Consider the following 20612-nt stretch of genomic DNA (forward strand, 5'->3'; position numbering starts at 1 on the left):
CAACTATTATCGTTATCATACGGTTGACAGCGTGGAAACAATTTTCGGTATGCTTTTTTATTATAATGAATTGAGAAGATTGCTTTGATTATTATTATAAATTTGATTAAGCAGACAAACAAAACGTATACACGGATGGAATATAATTTGCATACTAAATACTTCTTTAACCTACGCTTTTACAAATATTGTGTATTATGTATTTGTATTGTAACATTCTGCAAATGTTTCATTCGTAATGCTTGAACACATCCATAATTGAGAATATCGACCTTTATCGTTCATTGAGATTCGGCGATGTAGCATTGAAATTATTTGATTCTTAATTAAAGTGCGTTCCGATCAAACGGAAAATCGTTTCTTGTTTCTTTCTTGTTCGTGGTCAGTGAAAAATAGCAAAAGCGTATTAGAATAATCCGCTTACGCCGCAGAATCGGTCGTTCGTTTGCTCGTGTTATATAAATTGCTGGTTTACAACACATTCGGAAGAGTTCTCAACTTCCATTTATCATCGCTCCATTATTTATCAGCACTCCAAATTGATTGCCGTGAACATCAGATTTGTTCGACCGATTAAACGTTTCCAAGCCGAGCATTACATCCACTTTCATAAAAAAACAACAAAAAACATAAAAAATATTATATCAAAACCCTTAACGCTTTCAACCAACAATTTCTTGAATATAAAATCTGATGAGATCACGCATGTATTGAATATGAAAAGGTATGATTAAATTTATAAACTAAGTAATTGGAAGCCAAAACGTCTGCTGTGGTTTCGAATTTATAATGGTCCACATATTGAATTCGTTTTGCATAGATTACGGCGCACGGTAATAAGTTTTACGAATGTTGCATAATTCATCAAATCTCGAGTCCAATCAACTTCGAGACGCGGTTAATTTCCATTGCTCGAGATCGCGCAACGTCAGTGCAAATGCCAAAAAAAGACATCTAAAGTCAAAATAGTGGTATAATAATTGTACGATACTTACAATAGTATTCTGGTATCCCAATCCATACTTCTCGTTGTCTTTGCCGTCCGTGCGTAGTTCATCCATTTTCGCATCTACTTCAGTACAAAAACTCTTGGGAAGAAAGAATTAAACGAAACTCGAAGATTTGGAACTCTCACTCGTAATAAGTTATGAATTAATAAAAAACACAGCACAATCACTCACATACACGAATCCCCGCTGCGTTCTCTTATTGTCTTTTTGCATTTACCTCATGGCTCTAATTGGTTACACTAATTGTTCTTCCAAATTCTCGACCAGTCTCCACTCTCATTTTAATCGAATTTGCGTCGAGACAAAAAAATAATAATAATAACAATAAATATATAGAAACGTCGATTGTGCGTGCGATTATGTGAAAAGTTCTCTGCTATCGTCAAAACGGATTTAATTTACATTCATCCATTAAGTAAACATACAAGTAAGTCTTCTAGAACATTGGCTTATCATAAACTTACTTTGCACAAACATAGGCATTCATCTATTTAACTACACTTTGGAGAACCGATAGCAATGTACTATAAAAATGAATGAAACATTGTTTAGAAAATCGTTCATCTTCAATATTTTTTTGAATAGTGGATCACAGGGACAGCAAATTTTGTTATTTGTCATGAGCGTGGAGCGAGGTGCTGTTACATCTTTGAAGTCACAGTGTAAATTTTAAATTTTGATGAATAACAATAATTGTAGTAGTTGTAGTAGAAAATGTTCAACAGCGATCGCGTCTCGTTTGTTGGATCCACGCAGCGAACATAGCTGTTTCGCGGCCACTTCAAAACTGAACGGAATTCGTCATGCGGCCGTTGATAAACTCTCCTCGCACATTCTGAAATAGATATTTAATATTATAAAAAAATATAATAACATTTCTAGTTCATTCAAAAGCCTTCAAAGCTTTCTTCACATCCATTCAGCAAAATTATTTCAATTATTTTTTATTATTATTTCATAATAGCTTTTGAATGAACGTAATTTGTTCATAATTGTTATTGCAAATCATGACTCAAGTTAGTTACATTTTTATCACATAATAAAATTACATTTACTTTCCTTCATTGAAACATATTCCAATAGTTTCTGATTGTTATAATTTATATAATTAAATTAATTTGATGTTCACTTTAGATTTTGTATAAACTTTGGTCATTGTTATTGAAAAAACATGCATCGATCTAGTAAAAAAAAGTTATTAACATCAGAATCGATTTCTTTCGTTAATATTTATATAAATCATTGCTGATTGTTATAAGTAAATTAAATCTTGTTAACTTATAGAATGAACATAAATTAAAATAATTGTTATTGAGAAGTATACCTCAAACTAGTTACATATTTGCAACGCAATAAAATTGATGATGGACCTTACACTTTTATTAAAATTATTTGTTACGTTTTCGATATTGAAATTCCTATTTCTGACTACTCAATATTACTTAACAGAAAGTACTAATTCTATTATAATTACATCATGTATTAGTAATTATGAAACACCATTGTTTTACAATTGCAAACTCGATATTTCTTAAGCTTATTTCAATTATTTCACTAATTAATTATATACATTTTTTATTAAAAAAAAACAATGTTCTTATTTTGAAACTAATTAAATTATATAAGATTAAATAAATACCCTTTCTTTTATTGTTGTTTATATAATAGTTCATTAATGAATTGGTACATTTAGTGATAATGCTAACAATTGTTACTCTAGCAAATCGTATCCATTAAAATTTGGCAACATTAATCCGCGACGCACGGTATGAATAAATTTCTATTGATTGAAAGATTTGTTATTACTACTCAATATTTAACACTATTGGTTATAATTATTAAATAAATTAATAATATTACTAGTACTTTCAAAAATTTTACTTGAATTCCAAATATAATTATATAAAGTAAATGGACTTATTTGTTTTTAACTCTTTTGCTGTTATCGAATATACTTTGATATATTTTCTAAGAGTTACATTCTCCTCCTAAGTTAGTAATTAGGAAGACAGAGCTCTTCCTTCGGCCCTCCAACTAAAACTATCTTCGTTCGGCTCCCTAACTAGGTCTATCTTCTTCGTTGGACCCTCTAACTAAGAATATAATACATAAATAATAATAATTATACATTATCTATATTTCATTTATTTGTATTTTCTGTGTAATGAACTCAAATTTTATGTTAATTATGTCTCATATAAGTAAAAAAATATTATAAACGAAAAAATAATTAACGTTTGGTCAGTATAAACAAGAATGATATCATACTGGATTGAAGCAGAATAAATCAAAAAAGTAATTTGGGGTCAGTGTACACTAATATTGAAGGGAATCAACCGGTTTTTAGAGTCAAACTTTTTCATGTCAGAGCTAAATTGAAGAGGCCTAAAGACGCTGCTGCTAAATACATTACAGCGAAATCATAAATTTAGTTGATGAAGACTGTTAAATCAGGATATCTGATTATTATAAAAATAATGAACACGAGTTTTTTTACTTTACATATAAATAACAATTTAATACAATTGCTCTTATTGTATTTTTTGTAAAGAATCGAGATAATTATAATAATTTCTTTAGAAACTGTAACTTTTCTTAATTTCTGAGTGAATTGTTACTTCTTTTTCTCTAGATTAGTGATATTTCAATTTAATTTATTTTATATAACATTTAAATTTTTAATGTTTCAAATACAAAATAGAGATAAAATGGCGTATAGTTATAACAAAACAGATGTTTTCAATAAAAATGGCAATTGTCAATCATTGAAACGTGCTTTCCATGGTTTTAAATACGAATAAGTTCAAAATGTTGATGAAAATTACCGTTTTGTCTCAATCCACTGCAATATTTTTTATTCTACGAATTACTCGAGGTAATCGCAAAACCAGGAACACAATACTAAAATTCAAGGTCTCTGATTTATGGCGCAATCATCAGTGATATAATATATATATATATAAAGAAAACGTGATCAGTAAAATAAAACTTGAGTTAAACGTTTTTATTTTTGTTTGTTTTTTTATTAATTTATGTTTGTGTGTGGTATTACTATTTCTTTATAAATTGAATCAGACAGTTATGTTTGTATGTTAATAAAGGAATTTTAATATAAAAATAAAACTAGAACGTACAATTTGGAAAGTCCATACAGATTTCCATCCAAAACCATGTGAGATGAATCAGTTATTATTGCAATAAAGTAAGTCTTTTTTTTTTTCTGTATTTACCGATTAATCAAAATCACAGAAACGTTTTCTCCTGGAAATGCCCATTCTGTAGTGCGAAGTGGTCAACAAGTGGTATAAACTGGTAGAAAAAGGAGTAAGCGAATGAATAATAAAAAGGAAAACAAGATACTAGCTTATTTTTGTTGTGCCGTCTCCATCCCATTTATATGTCGTCTATGTGTTTTGTTCTGAAACTCTTTGGACGACGTCCAAAAAGTCTTCCTGGGAGACACTATTTTAATTGTACTTTCACATCACCGACATTTCATTTATTTATAAACCAGTCTACGTACAAATTTTCTCAGACTTTATATCGTTTATTATGTAGATACACACAAGTGTTTGATCGAAATAAAAATGTATTTTTATTATGCACGATTTTATTACAAAAGTTTGTTGATACAAACTGATTTACGAGAGTCTGTACTCTATCGATTATTGCTTCGAATAGGGCAAGTGCATGAAGTGAACTGAGAGGTTGCACTTAAACAGCAAATCCTGGCATTGGTGCAATTCATAAAATCTATGTCCACTGTTACGCAACGAATAATATATGTACAACTACATTTTTATTTCGTTCGATGAATAAATAATTTATTTACAAATCAATTGAAACCAGCGACTGGGGCTTTCTTGAGTAATTCGTCCAAAACTGCCGGTAGTAACGATAAAAACTTAAACCTCGAGCCCATTTTATCCTGATCGGTCATCATATGGAACGAGGACCATAGAATTTTTTTTTGTTCTTCGTCCAAGTTCTCTTCCAACTTCTTAACCCTGTGCTCGATTCCCATATTCAGCAAGAATTTATTTTGCGTTATTGGTCCAAACGCCAACACTTTGCCTTCCTCCGTGGCGGCCTACAACAATCGAATTAAGAGTTTAAATCATAAAACGTTTTACAATTTAATTAATTAAAATTAAATCTATAAGACTAATTAAAATGGTGATTATACATTAAAAGAAAAACAAACCTTTCTGAGAGCTGAAAAGTCAACATCCGCTGTCAAATCAGCATTGCCTGCATCTACCAGCGGATCGTGAAGTTGGTGTTTTTTGAACGCTCGGAAAGTATCTGTTCCAGTGCCATCGTGACCGTAATCCGCAATCAATCCCATACCTCCGTCTTCCTCGAAACGCGAGGCCAAATCTTTAACCAATACCAAACTCTCCGGGCTCACCTCGATATGTTCTCTGGTATCAGAAGCATCTGCGAATAATTTCGAAGCCGGAGTCTCGTCTCTAGCTATAATGTATCTAAATTCCAAATCCTTCTCACGATTTATATCGATTAAGATTTCTCTAAATCCTTTATCGGTTTTTTGAAATTTGTGAATCGGTAAAGCGTCAAAGAACTCATGAGCTACAAGTAAAGTGAACATTTTTGGAACATCCTGTATATTCCGATACCATTTTATGGGAGCTCCTAAAATGATTTTATTATAATAATTGCTTTGCAATAAGATTGTTTTACCTTGTAACGTGACACCTTCTCGATAGAACGGCTGTTGCTGATCATGAATTGCATTCGAATTTAAACACAGTCGTCTCGCTTGAGTATCACTCAAAAACGGACTCATTTCCACTAAACTTACACTCGCCGACTTCAAAGCGCCGAAATGATCGAAAACTCTCAGTACATCTTGACAGAGGCTTCCTCTTCCTGGTCCTAACTCAACAATCTGAAAGTAAGTCAATCAGTTTAACTAACTACTAAATATCTTAAAAGTTTACTTGAAATGGTTTTGGGGAGCCAACTTTTGACCACTCATTTAGTAACCACACCGCCACCATCTCCCCAAACACTTGACCCAACTCAGGGGAAGTTACGAAATCTCCACCAGCTCCAAACACATCTTTGTGCATGTAATAACCACCTGTAATACAAACATTTATGTCAATAATCAACATTTAGATACAAATATATATTAAAAAGTTTAATATGTATATTTATAAATGCTTTATAAATTCAAATATTAGTAAAATTATATATGCTTATAAATTTAATCATTCTAAATTTATTTTAAAATTTATAAGAAAGAGCACAATTGGTTGCCTATTTGAAAATCTTTAAATAACACAAATTATTAATAAGACATATGTATTCGAAACTTTCATTAATTTCCATGAAATAATCAACTTACCCATTGGATGTATGAGAACTTTCTTCATGTATTCTGCAACTGTAATTGGTCCTGTGGCTTTAATTTGCATCTGAATATCTTTGGCAATAACATCCTGCTGTTTGTTTACGGCATTAGAATTGACCGTGTAGTATTTACGAATACTCCTGGGGAATTCCCGGCGCAATCGATTTAAAAACATTTTTTTAAATAGATAATTCTACACTAAGGACGTAAACATGTGTTATAACATTTGAACTACTGATCTGACAGTATTATTTGAACTAATTCCATGTAGTTATAATGGTTATGTAAATAATTTGATTTATTTATTTATTAGCTTTTTCCATAATAATAAATCATCAATTTTTAAAGGCTTGAGACCTAAGTCTAATTTAGTTGAAGCTAAAATATCAAAGATGTAAGTGAACTATTTTACCTTATTTTGTTTTGAACCAGTGTCAAAAATAAAATTACAAATATTTTCTGTTCCTTCAAGATTCTTCCGATAAGAACAACAAAATTTAAAAAAAAGTGAGAAATGTGGCCAGTACTATTAAGGGCTATGAGAGTGTATGCTCCTTATATAACATTACCCTTTGCTGCTGTTGTTGGTTATATAGGTTACCATGTGGAGAACAAAGTTAGTGATAAATATACACCCTATAGTGGTAAGGATTTTTTTATATAACTAAAGATTTTGAGTATATTACTAATTATAGATGTGAAAACAGTTGATTAACTCATTGTTTCATCTTTTTCAAGCTCCCATAAAAGACTCGAGGAATGAAAGGTTACTCTCTGAAGATTCCTTGCAATCAGCAACTGAAGTAGAAAAGTTGAAATATAGTGCAAATGTTTTAGGAAGAAATATCTCTCCTAGTCTGAAGGAATAATACAGTCAATTTTAGATCAATTTTAAAATTATTATTGTATTGTGTGAAATTGTAGAATTTTTATTTAAAAATAAATAACTTAATAAAATTTGCATATTTTTTTCATTAATTATGTCACAGTTTATAATTTATATTTAAAGAGTCATCACTTATAAAGTTATAAATGTAATTTTAATTACAAGTACAGTGGAACCTCGCTTAACGAGCAAAATAAATTGTAAGCCATTTTGGCTTACAAAATGGAACGCGTTATCCTGTATTACATTAGATTATATGGGGAAAATTGTTTTACTATACGAGTAAAAATCCGGAAATTTTGGAACGAATTATGCTCGTTAAGCGAGGTTCCACTGTATTGTGTTACAATGAAAATGTATTCAATAATATACATTGAAAAATAATACATTAATTAAAATACAAGATTTAATATATCCAAAGTTCGCTTAGCATATCGAACGTACGATAATCGAATATACAGTAAGATAGGTTCCTTAAGGGGGATAATAAGAAACATGACATCTACTGAGGGCGTACAATCTAAAATACATTAAATGGATGTACGTTAACTGCGCTCTTACTGTATATATTATTTTTTATTCTTCATGAAAATAAAATGTATTTATTGACTTTTTAAATAGTCATTAAATATACATTTTTTTTTCATACATCGATGAAACGTGCGATTGTAAAATAAATGTTCACATGTGATATTGCATTTTATATATTTAAATTTCCTTTTATTGAGCTTAAGTTTCTCTGTTGGAATTTCATTGCAATATAATTGAAGTTGCTGCAGCAGTGAGGAAAAGTAGCATCATATTGGTGAGCATAGTATAGAATCAATATATGAGTGTGGGTCAATATATATTGGAATTTGATGTATTTCAAATATTTAAAAATAAGTGAATAGAGATGAAATAAGAAATAATGAATACACGTTTAATTCAAATTTATTTCGAATCATAAAATAAAAGAGAATCATTGAATTTGGTTAAATAATATGTATAATAATAGTATACAAAAAGAGGGAAAAATCTAATTGGAAACAAACATTACATTTGACAATACATATGAATAATATAGTAATAATAGTTATTACTTATGTTTTTCTTATGTTTATATATGTTTATTAAATAAAACTTACATTTAAAAAATCACAGATAATATGTATATATATTTTATATATATATAGATTTCAATTATTAAACTTTAGTCAAATACACAGATTCCTATACATTGATAGAAACAATACTTGAGTGAGAGAAACCTATAAGGAAAGAGTTTAAAGTAGTTGAAACGACTAGTATTTAGTATATAGTATTTGTTGTTTTATAAGTTAACAATACATTTAATAATACTATTGGTATTTCTTCTTCTTTTTTTTTCAAAACTTTGGAGCAAGCAGGTCGGCCTACGTAATATGAATATATCATCCTTTATGGTTAGCGGCCGACTACTTGCTCCTTATAGCTACTTAAAGAAATCATCTGCGTTTAAATACACGCTGCCTACAAGAAGAGTTTTTGGGTGCTCGATTTTGGGAGTGCTTATATGGTAAGTACTAATAAGGAGTGGATTCTTGTGCTGCCCAAGGCCACTGGCGCGCCACCTCTTCAGTAGATCCACTGCATTCAGTCTTCTAGTTACACTGCAATAATTGCGCCAAATGATGGAATCGATTATGTACAATATTAAAATTGTGGCGGAGGCGGCTGAGCAGCTTGGGGCGGCAGCAGCTGCCCGCTCTTGTTACGGACAATGCTGCTGCTTCTTGGACTTCTTTAAAGATACATCCTCGACGTCGTCCCCCTTCTTGACCTCCGTATAGCGTTCGCCCTTCAAGCTTACGATCTTGTTATCCCTGTAACGTACCAATTTCTTGGGTTCCACCTTCGGAGCGACCGGACGGTGCTCACGTGCCAATGCGTCCTGATCGATGTACGAGTATCTCTCGATAATCCTATTCTTCAATTCGTTATCGTCGATGACAGGCGCCTTACTAGAGGAAATGTGCAGCGTCAAAGAGCTATTATTAGTTATCGATTGACCGTGTTCTTGACGATGGAGCAGAATTTGTGTTCCTCGCTCCAGATCCCCGGACGCTATGGTCAAGCAGTGCTTGATCTGTAACGACCTCAGGTAAATAAAAAGGAGTAAATTGATATCACATCGAATACCTCTAGTGCACAAACGTGCGGAAACATGTCTTGCAGCGTATCGATCTCCTCGGTAAAATCACAAAATGAAGAATCCGAACCGCCGTCGCTCACCTCGGATATTTTATGCACCCTTTTCGGTTCCTCGCAACTTTCGGAATTGTTGTGAGATCGTGGTTTTGCTATCGGCAGAATCTCTGGCAGAGATAGCTCCAGTAACGAAATATCTTTATCCTGCGGTTCGTCTGCTCTGAGTTTGGCTTCCAGTTCGAACATCCAATTGCATACGGTCGCATGATTAATCGACTCGAACTCGGGAAAATATGCAGACATCATCTCGCAAAAACCTTCAATTATTATACACGTTAGATACAAATCACAAAGCTCCTCGTTCGTTGTTCTGAACCTTCTACATCGAAGACCGGATCCGAGCTAACGTCTTCCAAAATTGCCACTACGTATGAAAGGACAATTTCGTCTATTAGCGTCAAATCCGCATCCGGTATGTTCGTCTTAACGAATTCGAATAGAGAATCTTTAATTATTATTTCTTGGTCTGCGATGTTCTTCTTCGTAGACATTCTGCAATTGTTCGTACTTTTAATATATTGAACCCTGCAATCAAAACTACTTATTAATAATCCGAAAATAATCGATTATCGAGATGTATGACTCAATACCTACATGTCCTCATGCGTTTCAAAAAAATAGTTAATTTCCTTATGCTTTTCCATACTAATTACAATTATGATTGAAACTTATTTTATTTTCATCACACTAATTTTATTAAAAAAAATATAAATGTTAATAGCAACTTTTTAATATTATGACATGCTATAATATGTAAAGCTGCAAATTTAGAATTATTATACTTTAAGCATCATAAGATAATATAGAAAAATGGTTTTATAAAATCTTGATGTAAGACGGATATTAATGAAGATAGGTCAAGAACAGTTTTCTCAGAAAATATAGCTGTCAGATAGAAGGTGGACATATTGAAATATATGATCCATTATTGCACATCCATGCATTTATGATGTTTGCATCATGAAAACGTTATGATAGCAATAAATACAGAAGACGTTGAGAGATTTATGATTCTAAACAAAATGTATGTTTATCTCTGCAACTGGTATTCGTTCAATTGCAAGAAAAAAATCAATAAATAAGCTCATTTAAATTGACAATTTGCGGAAATGCTAAATAGGTCTCAAATAAAATACGTATTGATTAGTTCTATAAACTGAAACTTTAGGCAACTTGCATATATTTAATTCAATTAATAATATATAATAAATATCATAATTTCTCTCTTTTGGACGTATTTAATTTAGAACGATTTTCGTAATATTTCAGTCAATAGGCGGAATGAATAAATAAATAACATGTACACTATAGGAAATGTATTTTGAAAATATTTTCAATAATAGTAATATTATCATATTACAATAGATTAATTTATAAATAACCAATTGTAATGCTATTGAATAATATTTTAAAAAAATTAAATAAAACAACATCAATTTCTACTTGGTAATAACTATATTGTATAAAAGCAGATACTAGAAAATAAATGTATAAAAAAAGCGGGTATTTGATTCTAAATAAGTACACAAAAAAATAATAATTAAATTATAACAATTGTAACATATAAATTTCAATATAAACAAAATCGTTATTAAACTTTTAGTGATGATACATTTGTAGGTATTAAAATGAAAACAATAAGCAGCTTTGGATGCCGGCAGGAATAGAATTACGCTGAAAACTGGGTTGGTTTGTGCAGAAACAATCGAAGGATGCGCCCTACGGGAAATTTCTGACGGGGAATTACCTGGTAATTGAAGCGACTCGAAGGAATATTTACGCGAGAGGATGGAGACGGAGCCTTTCTAAAACTGGACTCGTCTTAGCTCGAAAACATACAGACACAAACAACACACACAGCAGGAAAACCAAACACGGGCTACTATAGGGGGAACCTCTACTCCTTCGCGCAGCAACAATCAATAACAACAAAGACAACCCGCTGCAAAGTGCTCCTTTTTTCATCGTGCAGCTTTTCACGACGAAAGCTCGCTTCATGACCGATCCATTTTGTAGCTTCGCATCCCCAGCGGTAGATTGCACTAACTTTAGCCATATTCTAGGAGTAACATTTCAAATATTTCCAAGAAACACAATTTTTACCTTACATTCAATGATATACATTTTAGCTCAATGGCACTGAAAAATGAGCAGAAATGGGGTCGCAAAAATAATAAAATAAATGCATTTCAGTTCACAGCAATTTATCTAGAAACCATGAACTAACAAAAATATAAGAATTATATTTTTCACTCAAATATTTTAATAGATACTAAATAAACTTGAAAGTTATTTTGTTCTCCTTAATCTATTATTTATCGTTAACTAATGTAAATAAACAATTGGAGAAATAAATTATAATTGTAAGAGGAAACTTGAACTAATATATGAGAACTTCTGAAACAAGTTGATCCGATTTTCGCCTCTATGGTGAATACAAGGCATTCATTTCGCAGAAAGTAGTTTGTCTACCTGCTTGTACCTACTTCACCAATAGTAGACGGGCCCTTCAGTGTTCTGCCAGATGGGGAGATTTGCCTACCAAGCAAACTCCGCACAGCTGTGCGTATCGACTTTCTCATCTCGTGCTAGGAACTGAAAAAAAAAGAGACTCAGAAGCAACTCTGTCATCTTGCAAATAATACTGGGATTTCAGTTCATCGTGCACAATTTCTTCTATATTTCTAGAAATATATTCTGGTATTTTCATCAACAAAACATAAAAGTTAGTACATTTTAAATTCATAGAAATATTGAATTTGAAAAATATTGAAAATTTTCAAATGAACCCTGCAATGGAACCTGAGATATTCAGTGTGGAGAAAATCCTGAAGAAAAGAGACTACAATGGATTTGTGGAGTACTACTTGAAGTGGAATGGATATGATGAGAGCGAGAACACTTGGGAGCCAGAGTCAAACTTAAATTGCCCAGAGTTAATAAGAGAATTTGAGCAGGAGGAAAAATTAAGAGTTAATAGAATAGGTAAGTTCTATAATAATATTTCTATACATTAGTAATTATTTGTTTTTAGAAAGACTATTACTAAACCGGACTGCTCAACAATCTGGATTCCATATTAACTTGGAAGCTGAAAAAATCATTGGTGTTACCAACAGTTTAGGTATTACAATCATCAACTTATTTATATTATTATTCATATATATTGTATTTTATAGGCAAGTTAAAATATTTGATGAAATGGAAAGGAGTGGAAAAACCAGAGATTGTTTCATCAACTGAAGCTAACAAATACTGCCCAGAGATTGTGATACAGTTCTATGAAAGCATCCTCACCTGGACGAAACCTAACAGTACTAAGTAAAATTCATAACAAAATAAAAAAAATCGTGTTCCTAAAATAACTAAATACGTAAGCAAAATGTTAAAAAGTAATGAGAAAGAAAAGAGAAAACAAACTTTGTGATTTTAGAATTAATAATTTTATTATATGTTGTATAGTAAAAAGTAAATAAAACAGACGTTTGACTTTTATAAAGACATATTTTTTGTTTATTTAATTGCGGCTTTTGTGCAAGATACTCCTTTGCACGACATCAAAGTGTTTAAAATTTGATGGTATTTCTTGCTGATAATCTTGTGATGTACCCAAAGATTGGTCATTTCGTGCGGATCCGAGTCAAAATCATAATATTCTATGAAATCCTTAAATAAAAATAATGTCAAATAATAAATTTAGCAAATTTGTTGATTGCTCACTTCGTCATCGAAGAATCTACAAAATTTAATGTTTTCGATATTTGTTATCCTTCTTAAACATACGTAGGTGTTGTTACGAGAATCTTCGCATTTGCACCAATTATCTTGGTTGCATTCCTGTAAATAACTTGGACTAATATCTGTGGATACATGACATTTTTTATATGCTCACTGCTAAATTTGCGTTTCCAGCCCAAGGGCATTCATTATCCACGCTGTTAGCATTCCCTTCACCATGGTATTCAATTAAAATATTCTGTCGTGATCGATTGATTGTACGTTTCAACAAAATATCCTTCATACTTATTCCATCCATAGTCATGGGAATTTTGACATCAGCCAAGTCTAAAATAGTTGGAGCCAAATCCACAGTAGATGAAGGATCGTTAATCAAAGTTTTTCGGCTGATATTGGGACCTTTGATGAAGAAAGGTACTCTTATATCAGTTTCGTACGGTTGCCTTTTATCCCATGGTTGACTGAATTGACCTACAAGAGATTTCGAAAATTTGCTAAGTACTGCATAGATTCTTTACCAATATGGAATCCATTATCTGAAGTGAATATAAAATATGTGTTATTAAAAATATGCATGTCCATTAATTTTCTTGCAAGCTCATCTACTAATTCATCAACAGCTAATAGAGTTTGAAGGCGATGTCTTTGAATGTTATCCAATATATCCACATTTGAGGGTAAGTTAATTGGAGGAAGTTGCATCAACCAATGTTTCTATAAAGAGCTCATAAAAAGTCTGTTGACCTTATATCAGTTTCTTAATTACATGTATTGGCGTGGCATTGAAAGTTTGCGTTCTTTTGGCTTTAACTAACGGAAATTTAGTTTCGTGTCTTTTAGCTGCCGTGAAAGGGGCGTGTGCTGCAGGTGGAGCTATCATCATAAAGAAAGGCATATCTTTATGGACGTGATTCAGAAAATCAAGAGCGTAATTTTTCTAAAATTTGAATGTTAATTAGAAGTATGATTAAGAAGTAAATCATATATTACAATAACATCTGTTAGGTATTGATCTTTTTCAAATTTTTTCGCCGTTCCATTTATAGATAGTTCATAATCGTAATATTTCGAGTTTCCTTTAAGGCCTATCCACCAATCATAACCTTTTGGAACATGAGACAAACCTCCAACTTTACTATCCCCATACTATAATTTATTTAAATTTAATGATTAATATTTTAAAGTATAAAAGAAAAACCTTATTCAAGTATTTTCCAGCATAGAAATTTGTGTAGTTGTCTGATTTCAGTAACGCAGCAATAGTTGCTTTTTCATCATTTTGTTGCCATTTTCGTCCAGAACAGTTTCCTGACAAGGAATTGTTAACCACTCCAGTATTATGTACATGCTTTCCTGTCAAAATTGTGCTTCGACTTGGGCAACAAATTGGAGAGTTAACAAACTGAAGTTTAAAAATAAATCAATGTGGAATTTAATTGTATGCAGTATCTTACAAAATTTGAAAATGTTGCACCTTCATCTGCAATAAGTCTTCTAGTTATTTCTAGAGGTACCTGGAAATATTAGTGATTAAAAAATCAAGGGAAAATAAATTATGTACATACTAAACCATCCAATAACAGATCTTGATCATCAGTCAAAACCAATACAAAGTTAGGCCTTTGAATCTCTCCAATGGTTAGAGAGCAAAAAAGGAATCCAATTATTAAAAACAACATCCACTTGGAACACATAATGAATCTGTTCATTTTTTATTTATAAAATTATAATTACATTAAACACAATAAGTCATTTATAATTTAATTTGTTTCTCTTGTTTGTACTAGGTTCCAATTGCAACAGATAAAATTATGGAGTGGGAACAAAGAGCTCCATTCCTTGACATTCCTTCGCAATTGTGACTCCAAGTGCAAAGATCCCAATACTCTTCACAATTGACCTGCAGATAAAATGTGATAGTAAAACATAACCTAACCAAGATAATGTACATCTTCCTCAAATACGTACCATTTAAAATCGTCGTTGTATACATCTTTCATGAAGCCGGCGATTGATGATGATTTGCTCATTTTATGTGATTTATTACAAATCGGTATTCGAAGATGAACAGCAATTTCACCGAAACTCAAGTAAAATCAAAATCAATGACTCCCCAGGCTTGCAAACCGCAAATATCAAGCTATCCAACACAGTAAAAAAAATTACGTAACCACAAAATATTTTTTTAATTTAATCAACAATGCCTCTATCCCTTAACAAAGTGTTAATTCTCATGCCTAAACTGTTGAAGTATTTCATTTTGATTATTAATTCCTTGGCCATTGCTATATTGCCACCATCAAAAGTTTTTGCTATATCCAAAGCTAGCTGACTTAAAACTTGCTTGTTCTTCAAATCCAAAGCTTTGAGTGCATCAGGTGTTTCTGCTTCTTCAATTTCTTCATTCAATTCCATCATCTCCATCAGGAAATTTTGATCTGTAGCTTTGTCATTCTCAGTGATAACTTCCCCATGTAAAGACAGCAAATGCAATGCACGACTCAAGGGGATCTGTAAAGTGTTGTATGCTTTATTCACTAATGATGAGTATTCTTCTGAGATTTGTTGCTCCTCTTTGCTCCTAAAATTAATTTATAATATAGTCAGTCAATCTGTTCTTTTTAAATCAACAAGGACTCACTTACTTGTTTGTAAATTTGTCTGGATGCAGAACACTTTGCATTTTCCTGTATTTATTTGTTAAGTCCTTCATGTCCACATTATAACTGTTTTGATAATTGAAAACTTTGAAGAAGTTTCCTTCCTTTGTTGGTGCTTGAATAACATTGCATTTCTCACAGAACAAATCTACCTGGCTTTGCCTACTGACACCACACTTCCAACATTTTGCAGCCACTGTTGAATATTTTAAAACAATTTTCAATCTACTGTTAGCAAACTTCAATGTATTTAGAAACATATTATTAATTACAAACTGATGTATCTCATCAAACTTAAGTAAATTACTAGTGGTTTAATGTCAACCTAGAACTGTGGACTGCTTTACATAAGTACATCAATGTACGTTTAGTTGTCTATATCTGACTTTATTTGCTTTTACAAAAATCCAACATAAATTATGGATGTTTATTTGTATTTTGTATTAATACTGGACAAAAGCATATCTTAAGAATGGTATTGTCAGTGTTAGAATAAATAAGTAGGAGGGTTAATGACATCTTACAGAGATCTATAGAAAGGGTCGTAAATCCATTTATATTGTAGCGCAGCATACATAATATCCGAAATTCATTTTAAAACATTATAGGCTTATAGCAGTGATTCTCAAACTTTTTGGTTCGCGATCCACTTTTGCACTTAACAATTTTAAAGGACCCCCGAAGAATAAGTATAGAGAAAACATCCCCTATTTCTAACCCTTTTCGGGATTATCGACAATTTTTGAGGATCGAACTAACTTTTTCGTATTGGATTTTCTAGATACAGGCGACTATATCTACACGGCTACGGGTGTTTGTTTATATACTCTAATAATGGTTGGACATTACAAAAATAATGAATTTTATGATATCAAGGTTAACATAAATATACCTTTGCATCCAATTTACTAAGAGTATAATTTTTTTTTTCAGTATTTATTTCGAAAGAAAAAAATTGGTACAAAAGACACTCAGAAATATGAGCGTCTTCGATAGGGTAAAACAGGCACTATGTCTGTAAGTTAACATTCCGCCGTTTATCTAGTTACGCCTGGTTCTCGTTCTGGTTCTAGTCATATGTATAAATTAATATGAAAATATTTAAAGCCTTATCTCAATTTGATGATAAACATATTTTTAAATCAAAAGAAGATTTGCAAAATAAGTTATAACTTTGATAATATTATTTTTATATATGAAATATTAACAAAATCTGGCGCATGTCTGGAAATTAGTCGAAATGAATCGTTGGGTTGGAAAGGTTTGCGTCGTCACCGGAGCCAGTTCTGGGATTGGAGCTTCTTTGGCTGAGAAGCTAGTCGATCATGGAGTTGTTGTAATAATAATTCATTATATTTAAGTACATATACAAAATAATTAAGAAATAATTGTGTTATATATATGCAGGTTGTTGGTCTAGCAAGACGTATGGAAAGATTAGAGGAATCAGCAACGGTATTTGCAGGAAAAGCTGGAAAATTTCATCCATATCGATGCGATATAACAAAGAACGAAGAAATCATAAACGCGTTCAAATGGACAACAAGTACAATTGGTCCTATTTCCATTCTAATCAACAATGCTGGCTTTACTAACTATACTACTTTAACCGATGGAGACGAAACTATTTGGAAAAGGGTGCTTGATACGAACGTGATGGGACTGTGTCTTGCTACGAGAGAAGCTGTCAGATCAATGAAATCTAATGGCATCGATGGGCATATAGTGCATGTGAACAGCATCGGAGGGCATACGCCCTATTTAAATAACATGTACCCTCCAAGTAAATTTGCTGTTACCTGCATTACAGAGGTGATGAGGAAAGAGTTAATACAAGCAGGAAGCAAAATCAAAGTGTCTGTGAGTTAGAGATTTTTCATCTACTTTAAAATCTATCTTATAGTTTTATGACTTTACAGAGTATAAGTCCCGGAGCGACAGATACGGAGATGTTACGAGCACACAGCCAAGAATTTGTAGACACTAACAAGTTTCCAATGCTTAATGCCGAAGACGTTGCCGATTCCATTGTACACATACTTGGCACTCCACCTCATGTCCAAGTAATTATTCCAAAGTAAAAAAAAAATTAAAAATGATTCTCCTATTTTTCAGATCCACGAATTGATTATTAAACCTGTTGGTGAGATATTTTGAATAATCTTATCTCATAACAAATATATAATAATATATATATATATATATCTCACATATCTAGTCTTAGTTAGGGGGCCGAACTGAGAAGTTCGTCTTAGTTAGGGTGGCGAACTGACAAGATAGTTTTAGTTGTAGGCCCGAAGGTAAGAAGAAAATGGTCTTACTTGGAGAATCCAAAGAAAAACACTTACTTCTTAAATACTAACTTAAGAGGAGAATGTAACTCTTACTAATAATCCCTGAGATCAACTATTGTATAGTTGACTTTTCAATAAAAACTCTGATGTGTACAATAAAACTAATTAGGAATATTGCATTTAATATTCATAAACCCCTATAAGACTTCACAAGGACATAACTACGAGATAATCCACGGTGTTCAGATATTCTTAATTCCGGGATAGGAGACGTTATTAGGATGACTATGCGTTATATTATATGAGTTCAGATAGAATGAATGAAAAATGAATAAAAAATGTTTATATGTTTATGCATCATATCAATTTGATTTTTAATAACACTTTTTTTTACTGGTATATATATGTACATAAACTTATCAATATTGTATATGTATTAATAATACTGCATTTCTGTTGATTTTAATTTATTGTTTTTGTATATCGCACTATTTGTCCCTGTGTCTTTCGCATTACATACAAGTATATTAAAATTAAAAGGAAAAATAAAACTGACGTTTGTTTTCGTCATAACGTATTTGGACCAAAAGGCTGACTACTAAAGTACAAAGTCTTTCTGTGTAATGTTAGTATAATTATAAAATTTCTGTGTAATTGCATTGCATGAATACAAAGTTATTAATTACGACAAAATATATATTGATAATAATTCTAACAATTCTATATCAATAAAAACATATCAGAACACAAGAATTACAAAATGAATAATATTATAAATTATACTGTTTCATAACTTATATAATTAATCCTCTCAATTACTGAATGTTGTGAATAGGGTAGTAAAATAAAAAAAGAAGTAACTAATATCTTAAAAATATGGAAATTTAAATAAATTTAATAAGGGATAGTATTGAATTATTTATCTGCAATCAAATTGGTACAATTTTTTTGGATTTGCATTTATTTATATTATGGCTGTAGTACAGGTAACCAAGTAAATACGTTATGCGCATGAATATTTACACCAATTATATATATAAATTTGAACGTTCATAGTTGGAGTGTTAATTAAATATAGTTATTATGTGTTAGCATTTTGCACTAAACACATTTTGAACCAGAAATTCATATTTTTCAAGGTAAGTTATCATTGTTACTTTAATAATAATATGTTTATATGAAATATTAATGAAAACTGAAGTGTATGTTTAGTTGTAAGTAGTTGAAATGGATCGTTGGGTTGGAAAGATTTGCGTGGTCACCGGAGCCAGTTCTGGGATTGGAGCTTCTTTGGCTGAGAAACTCGTCGAACTTGGAGTTGTGGTAATATTTATAATTCATTTATTTAGGTATTAAAACTATATAAATAATTAAAAAAATACTAATTTTTAATTTCAAAATTTTAATTTTATAAAAAAAAAACAAAAATCGATGTCATAAATCAAAATCAAAAAAATAATCTCACGGATATCTCGAAAGATCTAATTGAGACATCAGGACAAGAAACTTAAAATTGGGACACCTGACACGAGTAATAACAGAATTTTCAATTTTGAAACTAAAATACGTGCAAAATAATTAGGAAATAATTTTGTTCTATATGTAGGTTGTCGGTCTAGCAAGACGTATGGAAAAATTGGAGGAATTAGCAAAATCATTTGCTGGAAAAGTTGGGAAATTTCATCCATATCGATGCGACATAACGAAGAATGAAGAAGTCATAAACGCATTCAAATGGATAACAAGCACAATTGGTCCTATTTCCATTCTCATCAACAATGCTGGCGTTGCTAGACATACTACTTTACTCGATGGAGATGAATCTCTTTGGAGCACGGTTATCGACACGAATGTGATGGGACTCTGTCTTGCTACAAGAGAAGCTGTTAGATCAATGAAGACTAATGGCATCGACGGGCATATAGTGCATATGAACAGCGTCGGTGGGCATTCATCCTTTTTAGCTAACATGTATTCTCCGAGTAAATTTGCTATTACCTCCATTACAGAGGTTATGAGGAAAGAGTTAATGCAAGCAGGAAGCAAAATAAAAGTCTCGGTGAGTTACAGATCTTGCATTAGCTTTAAGGTTCATCTTATGTATATATTACTTTACATAGCATAAGTCCCGGATTGACCGATACAGATATATTAAAAGAAAATAGGTATGAAGACACACCCCTTAAAGATTTGCCGTTACTTAAGCCAGAAGACGTTGCTAATTCCATTCTGCACATACTTGGTACTCCACCTCACGTCCAAGTAATTATAACAATTATACCATATGCATATTAAATGTTCAGATCGCATTCTCTTTACTTTCAGATTCACGACTTAATGATAAAACCAATTGGTGAATTTTTTTGAATAATTATTCTGCAATTAATAATAGACATAACTAAATAAAATACAATA

General features: G+C 31.6%; 8 protein-coding genes across 12 annotated transcripts; 4 read left to right on the plus strand and 4 right to left on the minus strand.

Annotated features, from left to right (window-relative positions):
- Positions 1-1071: 1071 nt before the first annotated feature.
- Positions 1072-6642, minus strand: LOC108566046 (NADH dehydrogenase [ubiquinone] complex I, assembly factor 7 homolog). Its single transcript, XM_017925745.1, has 6 exons — positions 6385-6642; positions 5975-6117; positions 5715-5922; positions 5215-5666; positions 4145-5100; positions 1072-1845 (listed from the first exon to the last, which is right to left on the minus strand). Exons 1-5 carry the CDS (start codon positions 6563-6565, stop codon positions 4846-4848), a joined length of 1239 nt encoding a protein of 412 aa, XP_017781234.1. The 5' UTR covers positions 6566-6642; the 3' UTR covers positions 1072-1845; positions 4145-4845.
- Positions 6643-6700: 58 nt separating this feature from the next.
- On the plus strand, positions 6701-7322 carry LOC108566063 (small integral membrane protein 12-A). Its single transcript, XM_017925770.1, has 3 exons — positions 6701-6784; positions 6863-7034; positions 7129-7322. The coding sequence occupies exons 2-3, from the start codon at positions 6905-6907 to the stop codon at positions 7257-7259; spliced, it is 261 nt and encodes an 86-aa protein (XP_017781259.1). The 5' UTR covers positions 6701-6784; positions 6863-6904; the 3' UTR covers positions 7260-7322.
- A 1196-nt stretch (positions 7323-8518) lies between these two features.
- LOC108565787 (CUE domain-containing protein 2) lies at positions 8519-11682 on the minus strand. 2 transcript variants are annotated; one of them, XM_017925413.1, is made up of 4 exons: positions 11253-11682; positions 9822-9997; positions 9437-9762; positions 8519-9383 (listed from the first exon to the last, which is right to left on the minus strand). In XM_017925413.1, the coding sequence occupies exons 2-4, from the start codon at positions 9994-9996 to the stop codon at positions 9009-9011; spliced, it is 876 nt and encodes a 291-aa protein (XP_017780902.1). In that variant the 5' UTR covers position 9997; positions 11253-11682; the 3' UTR covers positions 8519-9008. The 2 variants fall into 2 exon arrangements, with proteins under 2 accessions (XP_017780902.1, XP_017780896.1); XM_017925407.1 differs by having other exon boundaries at positions 9822-10030; positions 11253-11681.
- A 129-nt stretch (positions 11683-11811) lies between these two features.
- LOC108565897 (chromobox protein homolog 3-like) lies at positions 11812-12896 on the plus strand. The gene is made up of 3 exons (XM_017925580.1): positions 11812-12490; positions 12540-12629; positions 12685-12896. Exons 1-3 carry the CDS (start codon positions 12289-12291, stop codon positions 12828-12830), a joined length of 438 nt encoding a protein of 145 aa, XP_017781069.1. The 5' UTR covers positions 11812-12288; the 3' UTR covers positions 12831-12896.
- A 68-nt stretch (positions 12897-12964) lies between these two features.
- LOC108566233 (N-acetylglucosamine-6-sulfatase-like) lies at positions 12965-15323 on the minus strand. The gene is made up of 10 exons (XM_017926033.1): positions 15212-15323; positions 14809-15143; positions 14698-14757; positions 14442-14645; positions 14234-14389; positions 14010-14180; positions 13762-13957; positions 13398-13714; positions 13226-13342; positions 12965-13171 (listed from the first exon to the last, which is right to left on the minus strand). The coding sequence occupies exons 2-10, from the start codon at positions 14950-14952 to the stop codon at positions 13019-13021; spliced, it is 1518 nt and encodes a 505-aa protein (XP_017781522.1). The 5' UTR covers positions 14953-15143; positions 15212-15323; the 3' UTR covers positions 12965-13018.
- An 87-nt stretch (positions 15324-15410) lies between these two features.
- LOC108566243 (iron-sulfur cluster co-chaperone protein HscB, mitochondrial) lies at positions 15411-16269 on the minus strand. Its single transcript, XM_017926045.1, has 2 exons — positions 15889-16269; positions 15411-15824 (listed from the first exon to the last, which is right to left on the minus strand). Exons 1-2 carry the CDS (start codon positions 16161-16163, stop codon positions 15434-15436), a joined length of 666 nt encoding a protein of 221 aa, XP_017781534.1. The 5' UTR covers positions 16164-16269; the 3' UTR covers positions 15411-15433.
- Positions 16270-17124: 855 nt separating this feature from the next.
- LOC108565874 (farnesol dehydrogenase-like) lies at positions 17125-18320 on the plus strand. The gene is made up of 4 exons (XM_017925542.1): positions 17125-17239; positions 17311-17763; positions 17823-17966; positions 18019-18320. Exons 1-4 carry the CDS (start codon positions 17144-17146, stop codon positions 18058-18060), a joined length of 735 nt encoding a protein of 244 aa, XP_017781031.1. The 5' UTR covers positions 17125-17143; the 3' UTR covers positions 18061-18320.
- Positions 18321-19271: 951 nt separating this feature from the next.
- Positions 19272-20606, plus strand: LOC108565810 (farnesol dehydrogenase-like). 4 transcript variants are annotated; one of them, XM_017925434.1, is made up of 5 exons: positions 19272-19336; positions 19399-19520; positions 19804-20256; positions 20316-20459; positions 20523-20606. In XM_017925434.1, the coding sequence occupies exons 2-5, from the start codon at positions 19425-19427 to the stop codon at positions 20562-20564; spliced, it is 735 nt and encodes a 244-aa protein (XP_017780923.1). In that variant the 5' UTR covers positions 19272-19336; positions 19399-19424; the 3' UTR covers positions 20565-20606. The 4 variants fall into 4 exon arrangements, with proteins under 4 accessions (XP_017780923.1, XP_017780953.1, XP_017780933.1 ...); XM_017925444.1 differs by having other exon boundaries at positions 19275-19336; positions 19410-19520; XM_017925455.1 differs by having other exon boundaries at positions 19278-19336; positions 19420-19520.
- The last annotated feature ends 6 nt before the right edge of the window (positions 20607-20612 follow it).

The sequence above is a fragment of the Nicrophorus vespilloides genome, unplaced genomic scaffold (genome assembly GCF_001412225.1).
Source record: "Nicrophorus vespilloides isolate i.1.1-1 unplaced genomic scaffold, Nicve_v1.0, whole genome shotgun sequence".
NCBI classification, from domain to species: domain Eukaryota; kingdom Metazoa; phylum Arthropoda; class Insecta; order Coleoptera; family Silphidae; genus Nicrophorus; species Nicrophorus vespilloides.

What these genes read in the sequence shown, in the direction of transcription:
- LOC108566046 (XM_017925745.1), bottom strand. Translation starts at nt 6,565, where the DNA reads ATGTTTTTAAATCGATTGCGCCGGGAATTCCCCAGGAGTATTCGTAAA. An exon ending in AGTTCTCATACATCCAATGG is followed by an intron (nt 6,118 to 6,384) that starts GTAAGTTGATTA and finishes TTTGTATTACAG; the next exon opens with GTGGTTATTACATGCACAAA. An exon ending in AGAAGGTGTCACGTTACAAG is followed by an intron (nt 5,667 to 5,714) that starts GTAAAACAATCT and finishes AAATCATTTTAG; the next exon opens with GAGCTCCCATAAAATGGTAT.
- LOC108566063 (XM_017925770.1), top strand. Translation starts at nt 6,905, where the DNA reads ATGTGGCCAGTACTATTAAGGGCTATGAGAGTGTATGCTCCTTATATA. An exon ending in TAAATATACACCCTATAGTG is followed by an intron (nt 7,035 to 7,128) that starts GTAAGGATTTTT and finishes ATCTTTTTCAAG; the next exon opens with CTCCCATAAAAGACTCGAGG.
- LOC108565787 (XM_017925413.1), bottom strand. Translation starts at nt 9,996, where the DNA reads ATGTCTACGAAGAAGAACATCGCAGACCAAGAAATAATAATTAAAGAT. An exon ending in TCCGGTCTTCGATGTAGAAG is followed by an intron (nt 9,763 to 9,821) that starts GTTCAGAACAAC and finishes TAATAATTGAAG; the next exon opens with GTTTTTGCGAGATGATGTCT. An exon ending in CGCACGTTTGTGCACTAGAG is followed by an intron (nt 9,384 to 9,436) that starts GTATTCGATGTG and finishes AGGTCGTTACAG; the next exon opens with ATCAAGCACTGCTTGACCAT.
- LOC108565897 (XM_017925580.1), top strand. Translation starts at nt 12,289, where the DNA reads ATGAACCCTGCAATGGAACCTGAGATATTCAGTGTGGAGAAAATCCTG. An exon ending in ATTAAGAGTTAATAGAATAG is followed by an intron (nt 12,491 to 12,539) that starts GTAAGTTCTATA and finishes ATTTGTTTTTAG; the next exon opens with AAAGACTATTACTAAACCGG. An exon ending in TGGTGTTACCAACAGTTTAG is followed by an intron (nt 12,630 to 12,684) that starts GTATTACAATCA and finishes TGTATTTTATAG; the next exon opens with GCAAGTTAAAATATTTGATG.
- LOC108566233 (XM_017926033.1), bottom strand. Translation starts at nt 14,952, where the DNA reads ATGAACAGATTCATTATGTGTTCCAAGTGGATGTTGTTTTTAATAATT. An exon ending in AGATAATGGATTCCATATTG is followed by an intron (nt 13,715 to 13,761) that starts GTAAAGAATCTA and finishes AATCTCTTGTAG; the next exon opens with GTCAATTCAGTCAACCATGG. An exon ending in GTAGATTCTTCGATGACGAA is followed by an intron (nt 13,172 to 13,225) that starts GTGAGCAATCAA and finishes TTTTTATTTAAG; the next exon opens with GATTTCATAGAATATTATGA.
- LOC108566243 (XM_017926045.1), bottom strand. Translation starts at nt 16,163, where the DNA reads ATGTTTCTAAATACATTGAAGTTTGCTAACAGTAGATTGAAAATTGTT. An exon ending in CCAGACAAATTTACAAACAA is followed by an intron (nt 15,825 to 15,888) that starts GTAAGTGAGTCC and finishes AATTAATTTTAG; the next exon opens with GAGCAAAGAGGAGCAACAAA.
- LOC108565874 (XM_017925542.1), top strand. Translation starts at nt 17,144, where the DNA reads ATGAATCGTTGGGTTGGAAAGGTTTGCGTCGTCACCGGAGCCAGTTCT. An exon ending in TAGTCGATCATGGAGTTGTT is followed by an intron (nt 17,240 to 17,310) that starts GTAATAATAATT and finishes ATATATATGCAG; the next exon opens with GTTGTTGGTCTAGCAAGACG. An exon ending in GAAGCAAAATCAAAGTGTCT is followed by an intron (nt 17,764 to 17,822) that starts GTGAGTTAGAGA and finishes ATGACTTTACAG; the next exon opens with AGTATAAGTCCCGGAGCGAC.
- LOC108565810 (XM_017925434.1), top strand. Translation starts at nt 19,425, where the DNA reads ATGGATCGTTGGGTTGGAAAGATTTGCGTGGTCACCGGAGCCAGTTCT. An exon ending in GAAGCAAAATAAAAGTCTCG is followed by an intron (nt 20,257 to 20,315) that starts GTGAGTTACAGA and finishes ATTACTTTACAT; the next exon opens with AGCATAAGTCCCGGATTGAC. An exon ending in GTACTCCACCTCACGTCCAA is followed by an intron (nt 20,460 to 20,522) that starts GTAATTATAACA and finishes CTTTACTTTCAG; the next exon opens with ATTCACGACTTAATGATAAA.